A 20154-nucleotide genomic window follows, 5' to 3' on the forward strand; every position below is an offset into this window, starting at 1 on the left:
ATTGTACAGAAACCTGGCGAATGCCCTGTGTATAGTCTTTGAATTCAGACACTATTGTTATGTACAAATTAAGGGCATTTTCTCATCTTTTCTGTTAGCGGATTTCTTGGAGCACCCCCTAATTTTGATCCTCATATATATACAAATGTCTGAGGAAAAAATGACACTTTTGTCCGGCGTGTCACGATTATCAGTATATTTGTCACTAAGCCACCCCACTAATACTAGTATTCTGCTACAAAAAGTCCCCGAGTTCCAATGTGTATAGACGCTCTGGACATAGCGTCCGGAACAAGAGAAATTAAAACTAAATACTAGTATTGGTAGATCACCTAATTAACACACACACACACACACACACACACACACACGAAAAAAAAAAATCACCAACCCCCGAGGAATGAAAGAAACATCAACATGAAGAACAAGCATGCCATAAAAATGAAACTCAAGCTGAAGAAATTCAGCACCGACAGGCAAAAGAAGGGCAAGTCAGCGCCGTGGAAACGTGTAAAGTTCGTTACGTTTTTGTGATTTAACGCGGTTGTATGCGTTCGGAATGATAGAGATTAAAACAAAAAAGGTCACCTCACACACACAAAAAGAAAAAATCACAAACCCTCAAGGAATGAAAGAAACATCAACATGTAGAATTAGCATGCCATAAAATTGAAACTTAAGCTAAAGAAATTCAGCACCGACATGTAAAAATGAGCAAGTCAACGCCAAAAATACGTGTTTATTCATTACGTGTTTTGTTTTTTTGTGTGTGATTTTACGCGGTTGTATGCGTTTGGAACGATAAGAATTCAAACAAAATACATGTAGGTCACCTCACACAAACAACAAAAAGAATCACCAACCTCCATGGAATGAAAGAAACATCAACATGAAGAACAAGCATGCCATAAAAATGAAACTCAAGCTGAAGAAATTCAGCACCGACAAGTAAAAATGAGCAAGTCAACGCCGAAAATACGTGTTTATTCATTATGTTGTTTGTTCGTTGTTTTTTTTATATAACGTGGTTGTATGCGTTCGGAACGAGTAGGAATTAAAACAAAAGATGTCACCTCACACGGAAAAAAAAATCACCAACCCCAAAGGAATGAAAGAAAAATCAACATGAAGAACAAGCATACCATAAAAATGAAACTCAAGCTGAAGAAATTCAGCACCGACAGGCAAAAGAATGGCAAGTCAGCGCCGTGAAAACGTGTTTGTTCGTTACGTTTTTGTGATTTAACGCGGTTGTATGCGTTCGGAACGATAAGAATTAAAACAAAATAGGTCAACTCACACGAAAAAAAAATAAAAAAATCATCAACCCCCAAGGAATGAAAGAAACATCAACATGAAGAACAAGCATACCATAAAAATGAAACTCAAGCTGAAGAAATTCAGCACCGACAGGCAAAATGACTCTGAGCAAGGCAGCGCCGTGAAAACGTGTTTATTCATTACGTTTTTGTGATTTAACGCGGTTGTATGCGTTCGGAACGACAGGCGGAATTAAAACAAAATGGGTCGCCTCACACGAAAAAAAAAAAAAGAAAAAGAAAATCGACAACCCCAAAGGAATGAAAGAAACATCAACATGAAGAACAAGCATACCATAAAAATGAAACTCAAGCTAAAGAAATTCAGCACCGACAGGCAAAAGAAGGGCAAGTCAGCGCCGTGAAAACGTGTTTGTTCGTTACGTTTTTGTGATTTAACGCGGTTGTATGCGTTCGGAACGATAAGAATTAAAAAACAAAACACGAATCCCCAAGGAATGAAATAGACATCAACATGAAGAACAAGCATACCATAAAAATGAAACTCAAGCTAAAGAAATTCAGCACCGGCAGGCAAAAGAATGGCAAGTCAGCGCCGTGAAAACGTGTTTGTTCGTTACGTTTTTGTGATTTAACGCGGTTGTATGCGTTCGGAACGATAAGAATTAAAACAAAATAGGTCAACTCACACGAAAAAAAAAATTAAAAAATCATCAACCCCCAAGGAATGAAAGAAACATCAACATGAAGAACAAGCATACCATAAAAATGAAACTCAAGCTGAAGAAATTCAGCACCGACAGGCAAAATGACTCTGAGCAAGGCAGCGCCGTGAAAACGTGTTTATTCATTACGTTTTTGTGATTTAACGCGGTTGTATGCGTTCGGAACGACAGGCGGAATTAAAACAAAATGGGTCGCCTCACACGAAAAAAAAAGAAAAAGAAAATCGACAACCCCAAAGGAATGAAAGAAACATCAACATGAAGAACAAGCATACCATAAAAATGAAACTCAAGCTAAAGAAATTCAGCACCGACAGGCAAAAGAAGGGCAAGTCAGCGCCGTGAAAACGTGTTTGTTCGTTACGTTTTTGTGATTTAACGCGGTTGTATGCGTTCGGAACGATAAGAATTAAAAAACAAAACACGAATCCCCAAGGAATGAAATAGACATCAACATGAAGAACAAGAATGCCATAAAGATGAAACTAAAGCTGAAGAAATTCAGCATCGACAGGCAAAAATGACTCTGAGCAAGGCAGCGCCGTGAAAACGTATTTATTCATTACGTGTTTTTTTTTTTCTTAATTTAACGCGGTTTTATGCGTTCGGAACGATAAGAATTAAAACAAAATAGGTCACCTCACACGAAAAAACAAAAACAAAACACCAACCCCCAAGGAATGAAAGAGACATCAACATGAAGAACAAGCATGCCATGAAAAAGAAAATCAAGCTAACGAAATTCAGCACCGACAGGCAAAAATGAGCAAGCCAGTGCCGAAAATACGTGTTTATTCATTACGTTTTTTTGTGATTTAACGCGATTGTATGCGTTCGGAACGATAGAAATTACTGTACGAGCTGAAATTTTCGCGTACAGATATTTTTGCAAATTGCTATTTGGGGGGACGTTTTCGCGTGTTATTAATTTCGCGGTTGCGAGGGCCTAAGTAAACTAAACTTAGTTATTCGCGCGTTGTTATTTTCGCGTGTTGTTATTTTCGCGGTTCAAAGGCGATTCGCGAAATTCGCGGAATTCGCGAAAATAAATCCACCGCGAAAATTTCAGCCCGTACACTAAAACAAGATACTTAGTAGGTCACCTCACAGAAAAAAAAAAACAACACCAACCACCAAGGAATGAAAGAAACATCAACATGAAGAGCAAGCATGCCATAAAAATGAAACTCAAGCTAAAGCAATATTCAATACCGACAGGTAAAAATGAGCAAGTCAACGCCGAAAATACGTGTTTATTCATTTTTGAATACATCACCCCTTCTCAGTGACACATAAAAACTATAAAAGCACACATGTTTTCTTCTTTTTCTTCAATTCACAGTCAGTTATAAAGCTCTTTCACTTTGAGTCAATATCATGGCGCGGCCCGATATGGATCGCATTGCGGTGGGAGCGCGGGCGCGAACACAAGTACAGATAATGAAATGTTGCCCGCGAGATGGCGCTATTCCACAATAGTGAAAGGGAAGGGAATATTTTGCTGTACAATGTGTACGCGTTGCGATCGCGTATGGCGAAACGCAACGCGGAAGTACACGTACCGACGCGTTTTTGGGGTAACGCGTAGGTAAGTTTAACGTGATACCTGTCAAACTGTGAAGAATACGACTTGACCTGGTTGTACCATCGCAGGGCATTGAAGAGCTCGGCCTTGGGGGCACCACTCATTGCCTTGAAAACAACCACATCAGCCTGGGAAGGTGTGTACCTGCAGTAAGAAATTACCATTGTACCACCGTAAGTTACCAGGTACACACCAATCACAATAGATGCAACTGGTCATGAACATCTGAGTTAAAAACAGATACCTGTTAGTCAAAACAAATGGCCATTCTACAAGAAACTGAGACAGATTCTGTTTCTGCTGCAGTCTGAAGACCTCCCAAATGCATTTTCTTTTCTTGTAGCAGTAGTAATTACATCACTATGTACACGTAGATGTAGCAATGTGCAAGTCTACTGTAATCATACACAGCAGTACATTATGAAGAACCCAGGATTCACATTATTATCATTATTATTATTATTATTTTTTTTTTTTGGGGGGGGGGTTAAGATATTAAACCAGGGATTGTTTCACATGGGTGCTCAAGTGCAAAATGTGATGGGAAAAAAACATACAAACAAACAACAAAGACATTTGTGATATTTTGTGCAACTTACAAAAAAAAAAAGAGAACAAAATGCCTGCGATGCAAGCTACATCTAATCTTCTTAAGATTATACTGATTCAAAAGAAATAGGACATATTTTCTTTTGTTGGCTAAGGGCATGGCAGTCTTCACTGTCATACTGTACTGTACACTGTATGTTTGAATCAAACTATTAAAAACAACCTGTCATATTGGAGTTAATTTTCATTTGCCCGAATATTCACACAATTTGCATGTACATGTATTAAATAGCAACCTAGAAGTTAAAACATAAAAGAAAAGGAAAACGATCAGGAAACAAAACGAGCATAATAATGTACATGTATCTTGTACAACTGATAAAGACAAAGCTCTACCCACAATATTCTCATGAGAGAGATGTACCTACATGTACACTATCATGTATTATAGTATAATGACCAAGTCCAGGCAATATGAAATAAATCTGAAGACTGCATAAAGCTGCAAGTAATGCAGTTGTATTGCACGGCACTTGCCTTGGTACAGATTCTATTAAAGGGATCGTACAGTTATGGTTGAGACCTAATTTCAGGTTCCTAACATTTTTTTTGGTGAGATAATGAGAAACCTCTTATGAAACATGAAAGAGCATGTAATTCTATGAGGAATTCAACATTTGATGAAAATTGGTTTTGAAATGGCAGAGATATCCAATAAGAGCAATTCTAACAAAGAGTGGGACCCACACTTTTTTACAATCGCTTTGTTTTACTTTGTTTTTGGATGTTTCAGTCATTCCAAACCCGATTTTCATTAAATAAACTTTGAATTCCTCTTAAAATGGTATGCTCTGTACTAATTACTACTATTGTCTTGTATATCATGTGTTTTTTCGGTATCTTGCAAAAAGTCAAAAGCCCAATTCTCATTCTCTATCTGTACCATGTACTTTGCAACATACTGTAAAACATGATATTTTCGCGGCATGAATTTTTCGCGAATCGGAGCCGACGGCCTTTTTAGCGGCATGAAATTTTCGCGAACTGGAACTGGTATTCAATGCATATAGTGTAGAAAAGAACTTTCGCGTGCATTTTAATTTCACGAATCTTCGCGCTCGGGAAATTCGCGAAATTAAAATGCACGCGAACATTTCTCGTTTTACAGTACACCTCAACCCTATGGTTCACACACACACACATTCAAAGTTGGCATGAATCTTCAAGATTGAAGGTTCAAGGAGGCTGAGCCAGAACAACCGAGAAGAATTGAATGGGAATTGATAGATCCACTCTTATATGTAGTTAAAATTTTAGAGGGTCTATAATGTCTCTATACTCTTGTCATGAATTTGGAAAGTCAGCCAGGTTTATTTTTAATAGATTATGAATCAATGAGTGCACAATTGCCAAATCAATTTGTATTCAATGAGTGTTTTTGAAAGTGATTTGTTGATTAATTGTACCATGCAGAAACAATAAATCTAAATGAAATGATATGTACAGTATTACTATTTTCTCTTCTCAAGGTCCCCGACTCCTGCCTAGCTAGGTCACTAGATAGATTTTCTAGGTGTAGGCCTACCACGTCAAGTCTGATCTTTATCATGTTTATATGACATGTATGATCTACTAGGGCCTCGTTAAAGTCTAGAATTCAGTTTCTCCTTTTCGAAGTTTCACTCCTCGTGCTCCTTGAAGTCCTTGTTCTTTTATTCCTCACATTATTATCTTCTCATCTCTTGAGTTTGTTGAGACAACATTCAATAAATCATTTATACAGCAAACACAGTTTGTATCTGTTGTAAATTTATAGCTGGCTTTTTTTTTAGCAATCCAAAGTCAAGCCTTTGGGTAATCATGTAGAAATGCACACCTACCGTTCGCTTCGCCGTATGTCAATCAAATTTTGTGCAGCTCTTGGAGATGCTAAATTGAACCATATCAGAGAGTTTTCATAGAATTAGAAAGCCGAAAAGGGAAGAAAAATGAGAAATCGGAGTTGAAAAGTACAACAAAAATTTGTACGTCGGTCGCAATCATAGTTCCGACGTAGTAAGTAGTGCATCGATTTCACAGAGAACGATGTCAACGATTATAATCGATTCTGGTAGTCTCTAATTAGCCGCTTACTAACAATATTAACCCGTTGAGGACGGACTGATTTTGCTACAACACGCATTTTCCATAGACCCCTGCCCGAGTATACTCGGGACTCGTCCTCAACGGGTTAACACGACTTGTGCAATACGTGTGGGCCCTAGATCTACTTTCATTTTCATATTTTTTCTCATTTTTTTTATTGCCACTATCATGATTATCACTATTTAAACTATTGATACAGATTATTCATACCAGGATTTAAACGTCCTTTCTTTAGAAATTGTGGCAAGTATTGATTTTATCATGACAAAAGTTGATGATTTAATTTGAATAGTGTTGAAGGGAAAAGAATGAGGTTGAAGGAAAAGTGGAAGAAAAGAGTAAGGCTATTAGAAGGAGGGAGAGAGAGAAAGAGAGAGAAAAGAAGATGAGGAGGAAGTTGAATTCGAAGGGGATTTGTTGTTTGTTTCTGGTGATGGTAAATGGTATTAAATTTATGTTTTTAATTGATAAGTTCAATTTATAGTATGAATTATTGTTTTTATGATAGTATAACGCTATTCATTTTTCCATTTCATTTCATTAATTATGTATATATACAAGAACTGCAACCCCAATATTTGCTTTTGTTTCGTAGTAAGGTCCATTTTATTATCTTTTATTGCTTTGTACACATTACTATCCTCCCATCATTCAGTCAGCAAAATATGTTGACAGATACAATGTTTATATACAGTCAAACACAGCATGCAGGAGAAACTTAACTAAAACAACAAAAAACAGACGCATCAAGATCACTTTCTTTCTTCAACTTTTTACTGTTTAAGCCGACGTAATTATTGTGGTTAAACACCAAACAAGCGGCTGTATCACAGACTACAACGATCGATCATCATCATATCGCTTTTCCACATAATCGATCATCAATCATGCTACCCTGATACAGCCGTCAATCGGCGTACAATGTACTTTCAAGTCAAAATTAGCTACTTTTCTTCTGTAATTGGCCATGAAATTTCATGAAACCATCAGATATGGTTCATCTTGACATTTCTGATAGCCACGAAAAGTTTTTATTGACAAATTAAGGAAGGAAATGGTAGGTGTGCATGATGTGCATTTCTACATGATTACCAGGGGTGGTATTCTGAGGTCGTAATTAAGTCTGTAATTAACTTCGTGATTAAGTCGTGAAGTTAATAGGCCCTTAATCATGGGCAAAATCGGTATTCTGAGGACGTAATTAAGGTATGATTAAGTCCCCTGTAATTATCTTAGGTCCCTCCCATCTAATTGTTATTCCATCCAATCAGACGCGTTGTTAGAAGCCAAAATGATGATTACACGCGCAAATATGCCCTCAATGCGCGCTCCTCCACGCCCCTGTAATTACAACCCAAGAGCTCCGTGCGCACACTCCGGTATTTGATTACAACCCCTCACCTACGCACGCGAAGATCTCAACCTCTTTGCTCACATAAAATGACAAAATTCCTCGAAGATCGGCTTTTATTTCTTTTTTCTCTGAATTCTACGGATACCATGATAACAACATTCAACCGCTCCTCGGTTACCGAAGACGGTAAGCATCGTTGTGGCAGAGAAAACACGATGTATTGCGTGATATCGGAGGAGTTAATGACACTCTTTGGTATCATTAAGTTTTCCATTAACTTTCATACTTAATTACACCCTCAAAATACCGATTCGTAATTAACTCTGTGATTAAGTCCTCTCAGAGGTGCACGCGCATTGATACGCGCAAACGCGTAGGTCCTTCCCGCCAAAACGCTTGTTGCTATGGTAGTTAATATACCCCCTACTTAATCATGCTCTCAGAATACCAATTCGGTAATTAAGTGCTAATCAGACACTTAATAAGCTCTCAGAATACGGCCCGAGACTTTGAACAAATCGAATCTCCCCTAACCTATGAATAATGATGAATGAATGCATGCAGGTGGCCGGATCCGGGCTAACTCGGCCCACGGGACAACTCGTCCCACCCATCGAGGGTGGGCCGAGTTGTCCCACCCGTTGGTATCGATAGTGATCGTGAGCGCTTGTCTGTGTTTGAGGTTATTTTGTCTTTGTGACGTCTTTTTTAACCGTAACTTTTATGGAATTGTGCTCAGTGGTTTCTGTAAAGAATATTTGCCAACTTTTGGGGGATACAACGGCGTAAAAATGAAATTTCAGACGTTTTTATCGCGGTTCGCGATCCCCATAGGTTCACGTTCATTTCGCGCGGTGGGCTAACTCGGCCCAGCTAAGTTTTGGCTGTTGTTTTGTCAGTAAATCTCCGTAAAACTGTCAATTTTATCATGTATGAAGGTGTATTCAGGGTTCCTTCAACTAATTTCATCTTCGAGGGAATTTAATTTTGCGCATGTTTGGGGAAATGTTGGATATTTGTTCGCATGGTTTCATCTTTGCCGTATCCGCACCGCACCGGTCTCGCCACCAGCAGCTCGCTCACACATCACGGTGGCAGAGCTGAGCAGCGCCATGCCCATGCCCACTCTCGGCGAGGCACGGGGCGGCGCGGGGCACCCGCGCGAACGGCACAGAGGGACTCTAGCAGCCAGCCACTCCGTAAACGTCGCTACGGATACGGGCGGTGGTTGAAATTGGAGGAAAAGGCGTCATTTTCTGCACTTCCCAATTTTCTCGCGTGAGTACTAAATTCTATGCAGTAGTCAGTTGGCATTTTCCTATCCATTGTCTTGAACTTTGAGCTGAGAGCTAGAGAGGGAGCAACTTGTTTCAACTCAACTGTGTTTTGCTGCAACGTTGCGTGAATTGGGCTGAGCTGGTGTGCTACCGCCAGCCAATGCCAAGGTGAAAGGGCATGGTTTCTGGTAAAGGCTGGGCATAAAGGGGGTTGCTTGACTCTTTTTTTTTCTGATTTTTTTTTGTGTCTTCTATTTTTTTCTGATATTTTTTTCCTGGATGACTCAATAATATGTATTCCAACCTTATGCAGTTTGCAGTTGTCATTTTGCTGTTTTTCTGTCTATCCCCCAGCATCAACGTTATTATTATTATTAATGATTGATACTGAATAAAAAAAAAAAAAACACACACACACACACAACACACACATAAAATAACGATTTGGATGCATGCTGTATTGTTGGCAATTATCACGTGACTCGGATGACACTATTCGCTATGTTGGGACACTGCTCCTTAATTTACGAATATGTAACATTTGTGAAATAATATGAGTTTTAATATGTGAAAAAATGTCACCTTTTTGTGTCTGAAATGATTTACTAGTACTATGGTGAAGTTTGTTTTCAAAGTGATATTTATTCAATGTACTATAATTGCTAACAGAAATACTGTTGTAACAACATTACTGCTAATGATTGACAAATTGCCCTACACGTACATCGATATAAATGTTTATGTAAATATGATGATTTATAGAGATAATTATTGACATCGATGTAGGGCAATTTGTCAATCACTTGCATTAAAAAACATCTCGACGGAAGAATTTCATGAATTCGAAGAAATACATTGTACTGTCCTAGATATACCGGTACTGAAATGAATGGAATATATAACCTTGTAACGAAAGCAGCAGATAAAGCAATAGTAAATTACGTTGTGATCGAAGCACATCTATGTAGCAACCTAACTTATCACTTTATCATTGAATTGTCATATGGGCAATTCCGCGGTTAGTAACGTTACATTTTAGGGACATTCTCATGATTTAGATTAGACTCATTTCTCTATCTGTGGATGTGAAGTCTCATTAATGTCACCAGAGATCATTCTAGTGTAGACCTAGAACAGAGCAAAGAATGAAATCATTTCATGAATTATTTTAGAAGAAAGGTCTGCTTTTAATGCCGGTTAGTAACGTTACAAAAAAAGGACATAAAAAATTGATGAGCATCTTTGAACAAAAAGTTTGCTAAAACTGGTATAGCTTGAAATATATCAACACTTATTTTTCATTTCTAGATTTAAGGGCAATATCTACCCCAAATATCCTTTCTCATTATAACTTTGTTTGAAAATTAAGTACAAAAATCATGGTTAGTAACGTTACGGTTAGTAACGTTACGGTTTGTCCAGTGATTACAGAATTGTGTGTTAACTCAAATCATTACATGTTTCCCAATGAGAATGCAAAGTTAAAGCTAAGAAACATCAGATAAGACATGAAACTCTTATTTCAATCATCAAACTCATGCAGTATAGTACCATTGTACTTGTACATGTTAAAAAAGACTAGAAAAAAAGTTTGCATAAATTACAAACTAAAAAAACGTACCACTTTTAAAGACTAGGTCAAGTGATATCCACAGTTTCATATTTTTGCCAATCACTGTTCATCATGACTCACAGAAATTCACAAAAGCAGCCTGTTTTATTGAGCAAAACAGTTAATGTGTTCCTTATCAAGAGTACCTTTAATAAAGGGGAAAGAAATCAAAGAGCAAAACTAATGTACCGGTATGTAGTGTGTACAGTGTATGGCCAATTGTGGTGTGCGTAGTCATTGCACTATAGGAATCCAGCATAATGCAATGTTTTATATTATTGTGAAAGTAGTTTAAGTCATATGACATTAACTCAAATAATACAGTGTATTAGTTGAATTCATGTTTATTCAAGTCTAGGGACATGTATTTCTTTTTCCTTTTAGACCAGTTTGAATGTCTAATCTCTGCATTGTTCTGAAAACAAAAGTCTGTTCACTGTACCTGAAGCGTAATTAACCGTGACAAACCATTGTATGATAATTTCAAATTGGGACAGAAAATTTAAAGTGATGGCCTCAATTGTTTTTAACACTACTTTCCACACAAAATGCTCTGCTGGCCCACAGATTCCATCAATTGCCCCTTCCCATGGGAAGTGGTTAAATTTTTTTTTTTTAAATCGCTCAATGTGCACCTTGTGAGCCTTCTGTAGTGATGCGAATGCTGTAGACCCCTCCCCCCCCCCCAACATTTCCCGCCACGATTCCGCAATGCGCATAGATTTTGTCGCATCGTCACATGACTTTTTTCATTGAAGTCTCCCGCATATTTTGAGACCAAATTTGCGACGTCCGGGTACACCGTTCTGCAGTTATGTAATGTTTTGCATAAATGCATGTCCACCTGAAAACAGCTCAAATTCACGATATCGTGTGCAAATCCAATGCAAATTGTGTTTTTTCATTAATTTGATATTAATTAGATTGATTCAACCTTTGACCAGTGAAATTAATCAATTGTAATGTAGATAAGCTTGAAAAAGTGCCTGCAACAAATTTTGGCAAAAAAAAACCAATAGAAAACACAAGGTTAAAAAACAGTAAAATACATAAGAAATTAACAAAACAATAAAAAACAAAAGAAACTGATTTTGATTTTGCTATCTTTTTCCAAGAAAATTGTTTGATGTGTCTTGAGGAACTCTTACACAAAAATTTAGCAGTCCTTCAGTCTTTTTTATGGTGTTACAGGTGAAAATATGATTTCATGCGTAAATTTGCATAATTAATTTACTATTAAAAAAAAGCCAATATCTTTTTACTGTATGACCACGTAATCTTGTAGTTGACATCTGGCTCTATCATCAGGCAAAATTTTGCCAGACCAGGACCTGTCCATTGGAGTCTTATTCACTTTTTCATGGTTAGTAACGTTACAATACACACAGGCTGTGGTTAGTAACGTTACGTGGTTAGTAACGTTACACATTTTGACTGCTGTTATTTCTAACTTCTATAATGACTAGTAATACTTATTTTTATATTTCAGTTAGTCATTGGACACAGCAGGAAAAATTGAAATATTATCATTCATAGACACTTTATACTCTCTGGAGGTAAATAATTTCACTTTTTGGTTAGTAACGTTACATGACTGTCCGATGGTTGGGGAAATGCACACATGTTTGCATTTCGAAGACATGTAAGTTGATTTTACTTAATCTATCCACGAAAGCACAGCATTGCCTCTATGAATTCAATATTTGTGGCTAGAAAATAGCATTTAACTTGACTAGCTATCTTCTTTGCCATTATGGAGATTTTGCTGATGAAATTCAATCTGAAAGATTACTTGTTCAAAATTGGTGAATTCAATACCTAAAACTATCAAGATACCCTGAAAAATAGTTTTTCCTGAATTATCAATGTGTTCTTTCTGAAGTCAAACACAAAAATCAAGGAAAAAACCAAATTGAAATTTTATGGTCATGTCCCTCTAACTGCGGAATTGCCCATATAGACTGCACCTTGCTACTAACAATGAATACTATTGGCCCTGAAATTAATTTTACATTAGTACATGTATGTTCTTTCTTTCTTTTACACCCAAGTACCAGGTATTACTTCTCTGGCAGGATAGACCAGTAAACTCTGTGGTATTGAATTGCATGCAGACTTGTGCAGGATGGATACTGCTAGTAGTAGTACTAGTAGGGCCTGGTAGGGGAAAATATGACCAGGTAAGCTCTGAGATTGTACTGTAGTACTAGTTTTGGAACTACATTGCATTAAAGATCAAAAGTGGGATTTTTTTTTTTTTTTTGTAACACCTAGAACTTTCGACAAAGCTTAACATTTGCTAATATTTCACATTTTTTTCTTACCTGCGCCTAAAATTGTATTATGATGGCCTGTAGGCCCATGGTAAGACAGCAAACTTGAATTTGTTGAGCTTCTTGGCTATTTCATTCTTTTCAATCTCAGTCATTATATTTTGTTCAGTTTGTAATTGTATAGGTTCATAGGTTGACACACATTCTCATTGACCAGTATGCTGTTTCTTTTTATCGCCCTCATTCCTTTCCCATTCATGTGTTCATCCCTTTCACACCACACCTACTCTTTTGTTTAACATTCCATATTAAGTTCGGTAGTCCGAACTTAAAGGACAAGTTCACCTTCATATACATGTGGACTGAGTGAATGCAACAATATCAGTAGAACACATCAGTGAAAGTTTGGGGGAAATTGGACAATCCGTTCAAAAGTTATGAATTTTTAAAGTATCTGCGCAGTTACTTCTCGATGAGAAGACTACTACAGTGTATGATGTCATATGCGTACAACGACATAAAGAAAATAAAAAGAGAATTTCACAAAATTGTACTTTTTGAAAAGAGTGTACATTTCCTCAACTTCTCACGGACGTATGTTAAGGGTAATTTTATTCCCCTTGCCTTCTGTAAGAGGGAAGTCAAAAGACCTTTTATTAAGCGAGGAAAGTGAAAATATGTTGAATTTTCTTTATATTTTCTTTATATCGTTGTACTCATGTGACATCACAAGCTATAGTAGTCTTCTCATCCAGCCTTCAGTGAGCAGAAACTTCAAAAGTGCATAACTCTAGAACGGATTGTCCAATTTTCCTCAAACTTTCACTGATGTGTTTTACTAATATTGCTGCATTCACTCAACCCACATGTCTGAGAAGGTGAACTTGTCCTTTAACTTCCCTTGTCCAGTCGGCCTCTACATTGGGATGTTCGACAGTGACATAGAAAAAGAAGAAATAAGTTCTCACCTCAGCTTGTTGACACCTTCGTCCAGTTTATTTTCATTTGTAGTCATAGTGAGTTGGATTTTTACATTTTAGTTGGTCTCTTCCATTCCTGTTACTCTCAATTTCAATTTCAATTTACATGTATTTTCATATTTCTCATGAAAATAGTACAGACAAAATAAAAATGTACAGCAGTCTGTCTCAGCATGAAGTCAAAGGTGAGTTTAGAATTGGGCTATGGTACTGTACTAGAAATATGATGGGGCCTATACATACCAGCAAGTTTGTTCGGCTGCAACTTATACGTGGAGAATAAGCTCATATCAGGAGTCACATTCCAGCAGGGCTCCTAGTTAGAACCAGACTGTGTGACCATGGTAACCGGCAAGCTGCCACGTACAAGAATTCTGAAATCAGGTACAATAATGAAGGACTTGTGGAATGTAACAGGCAGGCTGATCAATACCTGCATTCCTGGTTAGGATCCCTCCGGAGTAGAAGAATAGACAAGGAAAAAAAGCAACAAGTTTACTACCAGGTAGCCGGTATGCACTTGCGTGCCGTAGCTGCTAATAAGATGTTGCTTTAAGGCTGCGTTCACATAGAAGTATACTAACAGTCTATTCGGGTATTCGGGCTCGTTTTTCGAGGGCACGCGAATAGCTTGAATCGAACGATAGGATTTCCTCACACCGGTTCACAAGGGCACTTTTCGAAAGTACCGAATAGCTGCGAAAAGTATAGCAAAGTGGGAATCGAGCTTGTTTGATTTTCTTGCAGCGTATACCGTCTCTCGTTTATGAAATAATGACACTTTTGGTCTGGATTTGCCCTTTAGCAAAAATAAGCATGTAGACTGACATTCTGATGCAGTTTAGAAATTGTTAATAAGATTTGCTGGGATGTAGGAGGAAGAAATCCTCACTGCATGGGATGGTGAGTTGACGGTGCGGGTGATGGTGTACTCGGTGCCCGAATAGCGAATAGCGAATACCGAATACTTCTATGTGAACGCAGCCTAAGACAGTAAGAGTATGTTTGAAAGAAGGTGGTGCGGTGCAGCATATTGGGCTGCGTTCACATAGAAGTATTCGTTATACGGTATTCGCTATTCGCTATTCGCTATGCGCCGTCAAGTCGACCCAGTACACCATCACCTGCACCATCCGGATTTCTTCCTCGTACACAACCATCCCAGCAATCTTATCAAAAATTTCTAAACTGCATCAGAATGTCAGTCTACATGCTTATTTTTGCTAAAGGGCAAATCGAGACCAAAATCGTCATCATTTCATAAACGAGAAATGGTATACGCTGTTCGAAAATCGAACAAGCACGATTCCCACTATACTATTCTATGCTATTCGGCATTTTCGAATACTGCCCTCTTATGTGAACCGGTGTTAGGAAATCCTGTCGTTCGATTCAAGCTATATTTGTGTGCCCTCGAAAATGAGCACCGTATACCTGAATAGTATACTCCTATGTGAACGCAGCCTAAGACTGTAAGAGTATGTTTGAAAGAAGGTGGTGCGGTGCAGCATATTGGGAAGTTCATTCCAATAATTAGGCCCATGGTGAACATAATACACAATGTATTTTTTGTTTTGTTTTGTTTTGTTTTGTTTTATTTTTTTTTGCGTAAATTGTTTCGGGTACATGGAAGGTGATATGCATCCATCTGACATGTTGGATATTGGTCCTATTAGTTAATTTAGATATGTTAAGTTTATGTAAATTATGTTTATGACTTGAAGCATGCAGGACTAATGTTTACATACTATCCATGTGCAAATTCATAGAGCAAAAATCAACAAAACACTGATGTGTACCTGGTACCTCCAACTTCATAATAAATAGGATCTGGCTTCTACACTGTGTAGCTATGGAGTAAGTTCCTGTTGGTTTGTGGGGCTGTCTCTGGTGTGCTTTGGATATCCTTTCAGTCCCTTATGTTTTGCAAAGTCTCCGTGGCCATGCCTCAATCTTGTAAGCTGCTCTTTTTTTTTAATCTTTACTGTAATTCTTATTTTGACTATAATTGTAATCATTTTGATTAATGGTTATTTGTCATATACTGTATTGCAATCAGTGGAAAACCAATAAATACAAAAAAGATCAACAAAACACCTAACAATAATGTCAGAGCATTAATGTGACCAGAAACTAATTTTTTGTGTAGCTTTGGTTTGTTGTTGTTTTGTGTAGTTTTCCATATTTGTACTTTACTTTTCAGACATACCCCTAATGAATTATCCACATTTAGTTTTCCACACAACCTAATTCTCTCCGCTCACCTCCACACCTACGTCCTCAAACTCTTTTGATCTGTTTCCATTCATGTTCAACTTCACCTTGTGATCACCTGTAGGCCTACCTTTATTTTCCATCGGTTCCTTCGGTCCTCAGGTGAAACTACTGTCCTCCTTTCGTTTTGGTTGATTTGTCTATCTTATGATTTTAATATGTAAATTACCTACCCTGGAAAAAGTAAGTGGGTATAGAATTAAGAAAGAGTCTACCAAAGGAACTGACCGAGAACAGATCTGCTTTCTTCAGCCCCTACAGCTATAGTGAATATTCAGTTTTGAGAGGACATTGTCTGGTTTTGCGGAGTGACTGAGCATAATGTTGGACACCGAAATGAGTGTTACAATAATGCAACATTTCATGAAGTGTATCTGGATTGACATATGTACAACAATCTCATTTCCTGCGATGCACCTCACCTGGGGCAGAGTTCATCAATTGGCAACTATCTGGTAAACTACTTGTATGTTTTACAGGTAGGTCAAGAGGTGAAAATCTAGAAGAAAGCAAACTATCGACTGAAGTAGGCCTATCAACTGAAGTAGGACTGAAGTCAGTGTCGTAATGGTTCAATGACATTTGCTCCTGCAACAATTGTTCACTTGAAATTCTGCATGCTAAACCAAACATAAATTCTACAAAGGAGCATTACTCTAACCCTACTCCTATCACAATCCTAACCTTGATCCGAAGTCCTTGGAGAAAATAATACACCAGAGCAATTGTTACAAGGTCACAGGAACAAATGTTGTATTACCGTTATAACACACTATAAAATGTGGCGGAATTAAATTCACATTCTATGAATGCACACTATTCACTGATGATGAAGTGTGATGACTCTAAAAAAAAAAAATGTTTTTGTCACATATGTTTTTTAATCCATAGTACAGCACTACGTGAGACTTTTTTTTAAATTAAAGATATCAAATAAATTTGTCTACATTGAACATTGACAGTGTAGATATGCACACACTAGTTGTTCTATGTAAATATGAATTCGGAAAAAAAAAATACTGGTGTGCAATTCACATGAAGTATGCAGTGTTTCAAATCAAATCTCATTTGACACTTGACAAACACATTGATCACGCATAAGAAAAGAATGGGTTGATGGAAGAGTGAAAGAGAGACGGGGAAAGGAAGCGGAAATATTGGCAGTAGGCGATCTATAGAGCCAGACGAAGAATCATAAAAAAATACAGAACTTTACAATTCAGTTGTGGAAAGAAAGCTTTGTACACAGATGATACTTGGTATTAATGTGATAATTGAAAATGAAAGTATTATTTCAAGTCAAATGAGAATGTTCTGTTATTCAAGAAAAAAATAGAGAGGAAATAATAAAGTAATAGATGTTAAAATGACAAAACAAAACAAAACATACTTTACATGCTCACATTAATATTATTCAAAATTTGCTGTGATCTTGCAGTCTTGGAAAGAGCAGTACCGGTATATTGTAATCAAGGGCAGGGCAACAGTCGAAAGGATGCAATGGCCACAAAACGACAGATTCTTTTGTGAAGGAAGATGAGAGCTTATATGCATGACCTTACCAATGCCTACCAGTGCATGTTGTAATGTTTCTTTTGTGACCCTGCATGACTGCAAATTATGTAACACTTTGAGTACCGGTACCGTGCTTGAGAAGGAAGACCATTTGAGAAGCTATTCATCTTTGCTGCTTGTTAAAAAAAAAAAATGTGCATGAATTCACCAGTATGAGTGCAGGACAAGCAAGGATTTGAGGATTTTATAATCAGCCTTGTTTTGTACAAATAAATAAAAATGTAAAAGATTAACACATATAATAGGGCTAAGGCATGGAAAAGATTAAGATATGAAGTCCAAGTTTGGTTCAATAGATCATCACAGTATACATGACATAGCTAGAGGGAGAGAGAGATATACACTGTATATACAGTACATTATAAAAAAATTACAAAAAAGAAAAAGAAAAAAAAAAAGAACTTGACGGTTGGCCATTATCGTGCAGGTACAGGTGGCAGAGGATTTTTCTCTTGAATTAGGGTAAGGATTCCCATGGCAAAAATGGCAATGTCATCGAAACATAAACAATTCCTTTTTATTTTTGAAAGTACACACAAAAGGTAGGCCCTACAATCATAAACAAGGCCAATCTAGCTAGCACTACATTTCATTACCGGTTTCATGATATCAACCATTCAACCAAACCATCCATATCTACAGGTCAAATAACTGACCACTGGATATCAAACAATTTATTAATTTCCACGGTAATGCCCATAAACAGACTCACCCCTTTGACTTTTGCTTGTTTGTTTTTATTAAGAAAAAAAGGTAACATTTATTGGACAGAAATAACTTTTGAGTAGAACGCAGATCTATACATAAAATCAGCAACAACAACAGCAACAACAAAACATTTAACAGTTAAAATCAAATGCATATAATGACCTTCATGTAGTTCACATCGAATGATCTGCTACATAATTTGATTTCTTCTCTACTGGGGATAAGGGTACGGAGTGGCCGGCTGCTCCCTCTGCCGCTCGCGCCCCACGCGCAGCGCCCCGCTGCGCCCCGCCGCCGTGCCTCCCCGAGCGAGTGGGCATGGCGCTGCCAGCTCAGCTCTGCCATTGTGTATTTGTGAGCGAGCTGCAGTCTAGTCCATTGGCGAGACCAGTGCGGTGCGGACACGGCAAAGATGAAATCATGCGAACAAATATCCAACATTTCACCAAACATGTGCAAAATTAAATTCCCTCGAAGATGAAATTAGTTGAAGGAACCCTGAATACACCTTCATACATGATAAAATTGACAGTTTTACGGAGATTTACTGACAAAACAACAGCCAAAACTTAGCTGGGCCGAGTTAGCCCACCGCGCGAAATGAACGTGAACCTATGGGGATCGCGAACCGCGATAAAAACGTCTGAAATTTCATTTTTACGCCGTTGTATCCCCCAAAAGTTGGCAAATATTCTTTACAGAAACCACTGAGCACAATTCCACAAAAATTACGGTTAGAAAAGACGTCATAAAGACGAAATAAACTCAAACACAGACGAGCGCTCACGATCACTATCGATACTAACGAGTGGGACAACTCGGCCCACCCTCGACGGGTGGGACGAGATGTCCCGTGGGCCGAGTTAGCCCGACCCCAGGTGGCCGACCTCTCACGCTATCGCTATCATAAAGCTGACTGAGCTGAGTGACATGTGAGCTGCTGAGCGGTAGCGGCTAGAGGTGCGGTGGCCGGGCGGGCGGCGGCCGGGCGAATACTCAGCTTGCCTCGTCTGCTAATGGGTAGTAATGTTGTGATATCTGTTCGCATGGACCAGAGCAGAGCAGAGGAGAATTTCAGGGGAAAAAAAAGAAAAGAAAAGAAAAAAGAAACCTACCCTTCAATGTAACTGCGATCAACAAGAAAGTCGTTGAGTGCTGCTTGGCCACTTGCGTTTTTCAGGTCTCCAAAACCCATTTTTGTCATGTATTTTGTGAGAATTACGGAGACAGAAAAAGGGTCTTCCTCTCTGCACACGTGTGAGTTGGGAAAGGGCGTATACTAGTATACGGATGAGAGATGTGTGCACTGACTGTGCACGTGAAGCCAATGGCCTATGTACTGTACGCGTATGTTTCGCTGTCCAAATCATCGCGCAAGATACAAAAGGAGATAATGAGAGCAGCCAACTGTGCTGTCTATGCTGAACCTCAGCATTGCGCGAGCACAGCACAAAACAGGTTTGACGGTGTGTTTACCAGAAGCAGCGAATTTTGCATAGGTGCACGTGTAGTTGACATTTCGGAATCCTGCACATGCATGCATGTGATTGAAGCTCCGCTCCCCGCTAGCTCCCTGAACATGGAGTCGAAGGCACCGTCGTTCCGAAACCTGACAAGGCACGACTATGGTCAACCTGAAGGGCAGCAAAACCAGGTGCCACCTGCAATGATATCTTTTAACCTTTTTGTTTCTTTTGAAAAAGGCCCTGGCCTTAATAGGAATATATTTATGAGGAGGGTGTTGTGTGACATATTTTTAGCTGCGCGTGCATAAGCAGCGTTTACGAATACGTTCAATGGTGTAATGCTGTGGTAAC

The 20154-nt window shown here is 38.3% G+C and overlaps 1 protein-coding gene across 1 annotated transcript in view; it reads right to left on the bottom strand.

Annotated features, from left to right (window-relative positions):
• LOC139723925 (elongation factor 1-beta-like) overlaps positions 1–19591 on the bottom strand; it is a 61292-nt gene extending 41701 nt beyond the window's left edge. Inside the window, exons 1-2 of the mRNA XM_071635128.1 lie at positions 19453–19591; positions 3612–3734 (exon numbers count right to left, since the gene is read on the bottom strand). Of these exons, the coding sequence (XP_071491229.1) occupies positions 3612–3734; positions 19453–19541 (212 nt within the window). The 5' untranslated portion in view covers positions 19542–19591. The remainder of the gene's footprint in view (positions 1–3611; positions 3735–19452) is intronic.
• Positions 19592–20154: the final 563 nt, after the last annotated feature.

This window comes from Diadema antillarum, unplaced genomic scaffold (genome assembly GCF_040938485.1).
Source record: "Diadema antillarum isolate AM-2024a unplaced genomic scaffold, OU_Dant_1.0 scf00000202, whole genome shotgun sequence".
Classification (NCBI taxonomy): Eukaryota; Metazoa; Echinodermata; class Echinoidea; order Diadematoida; family Diadematidae; genus Diadema; species Diadema antillarum.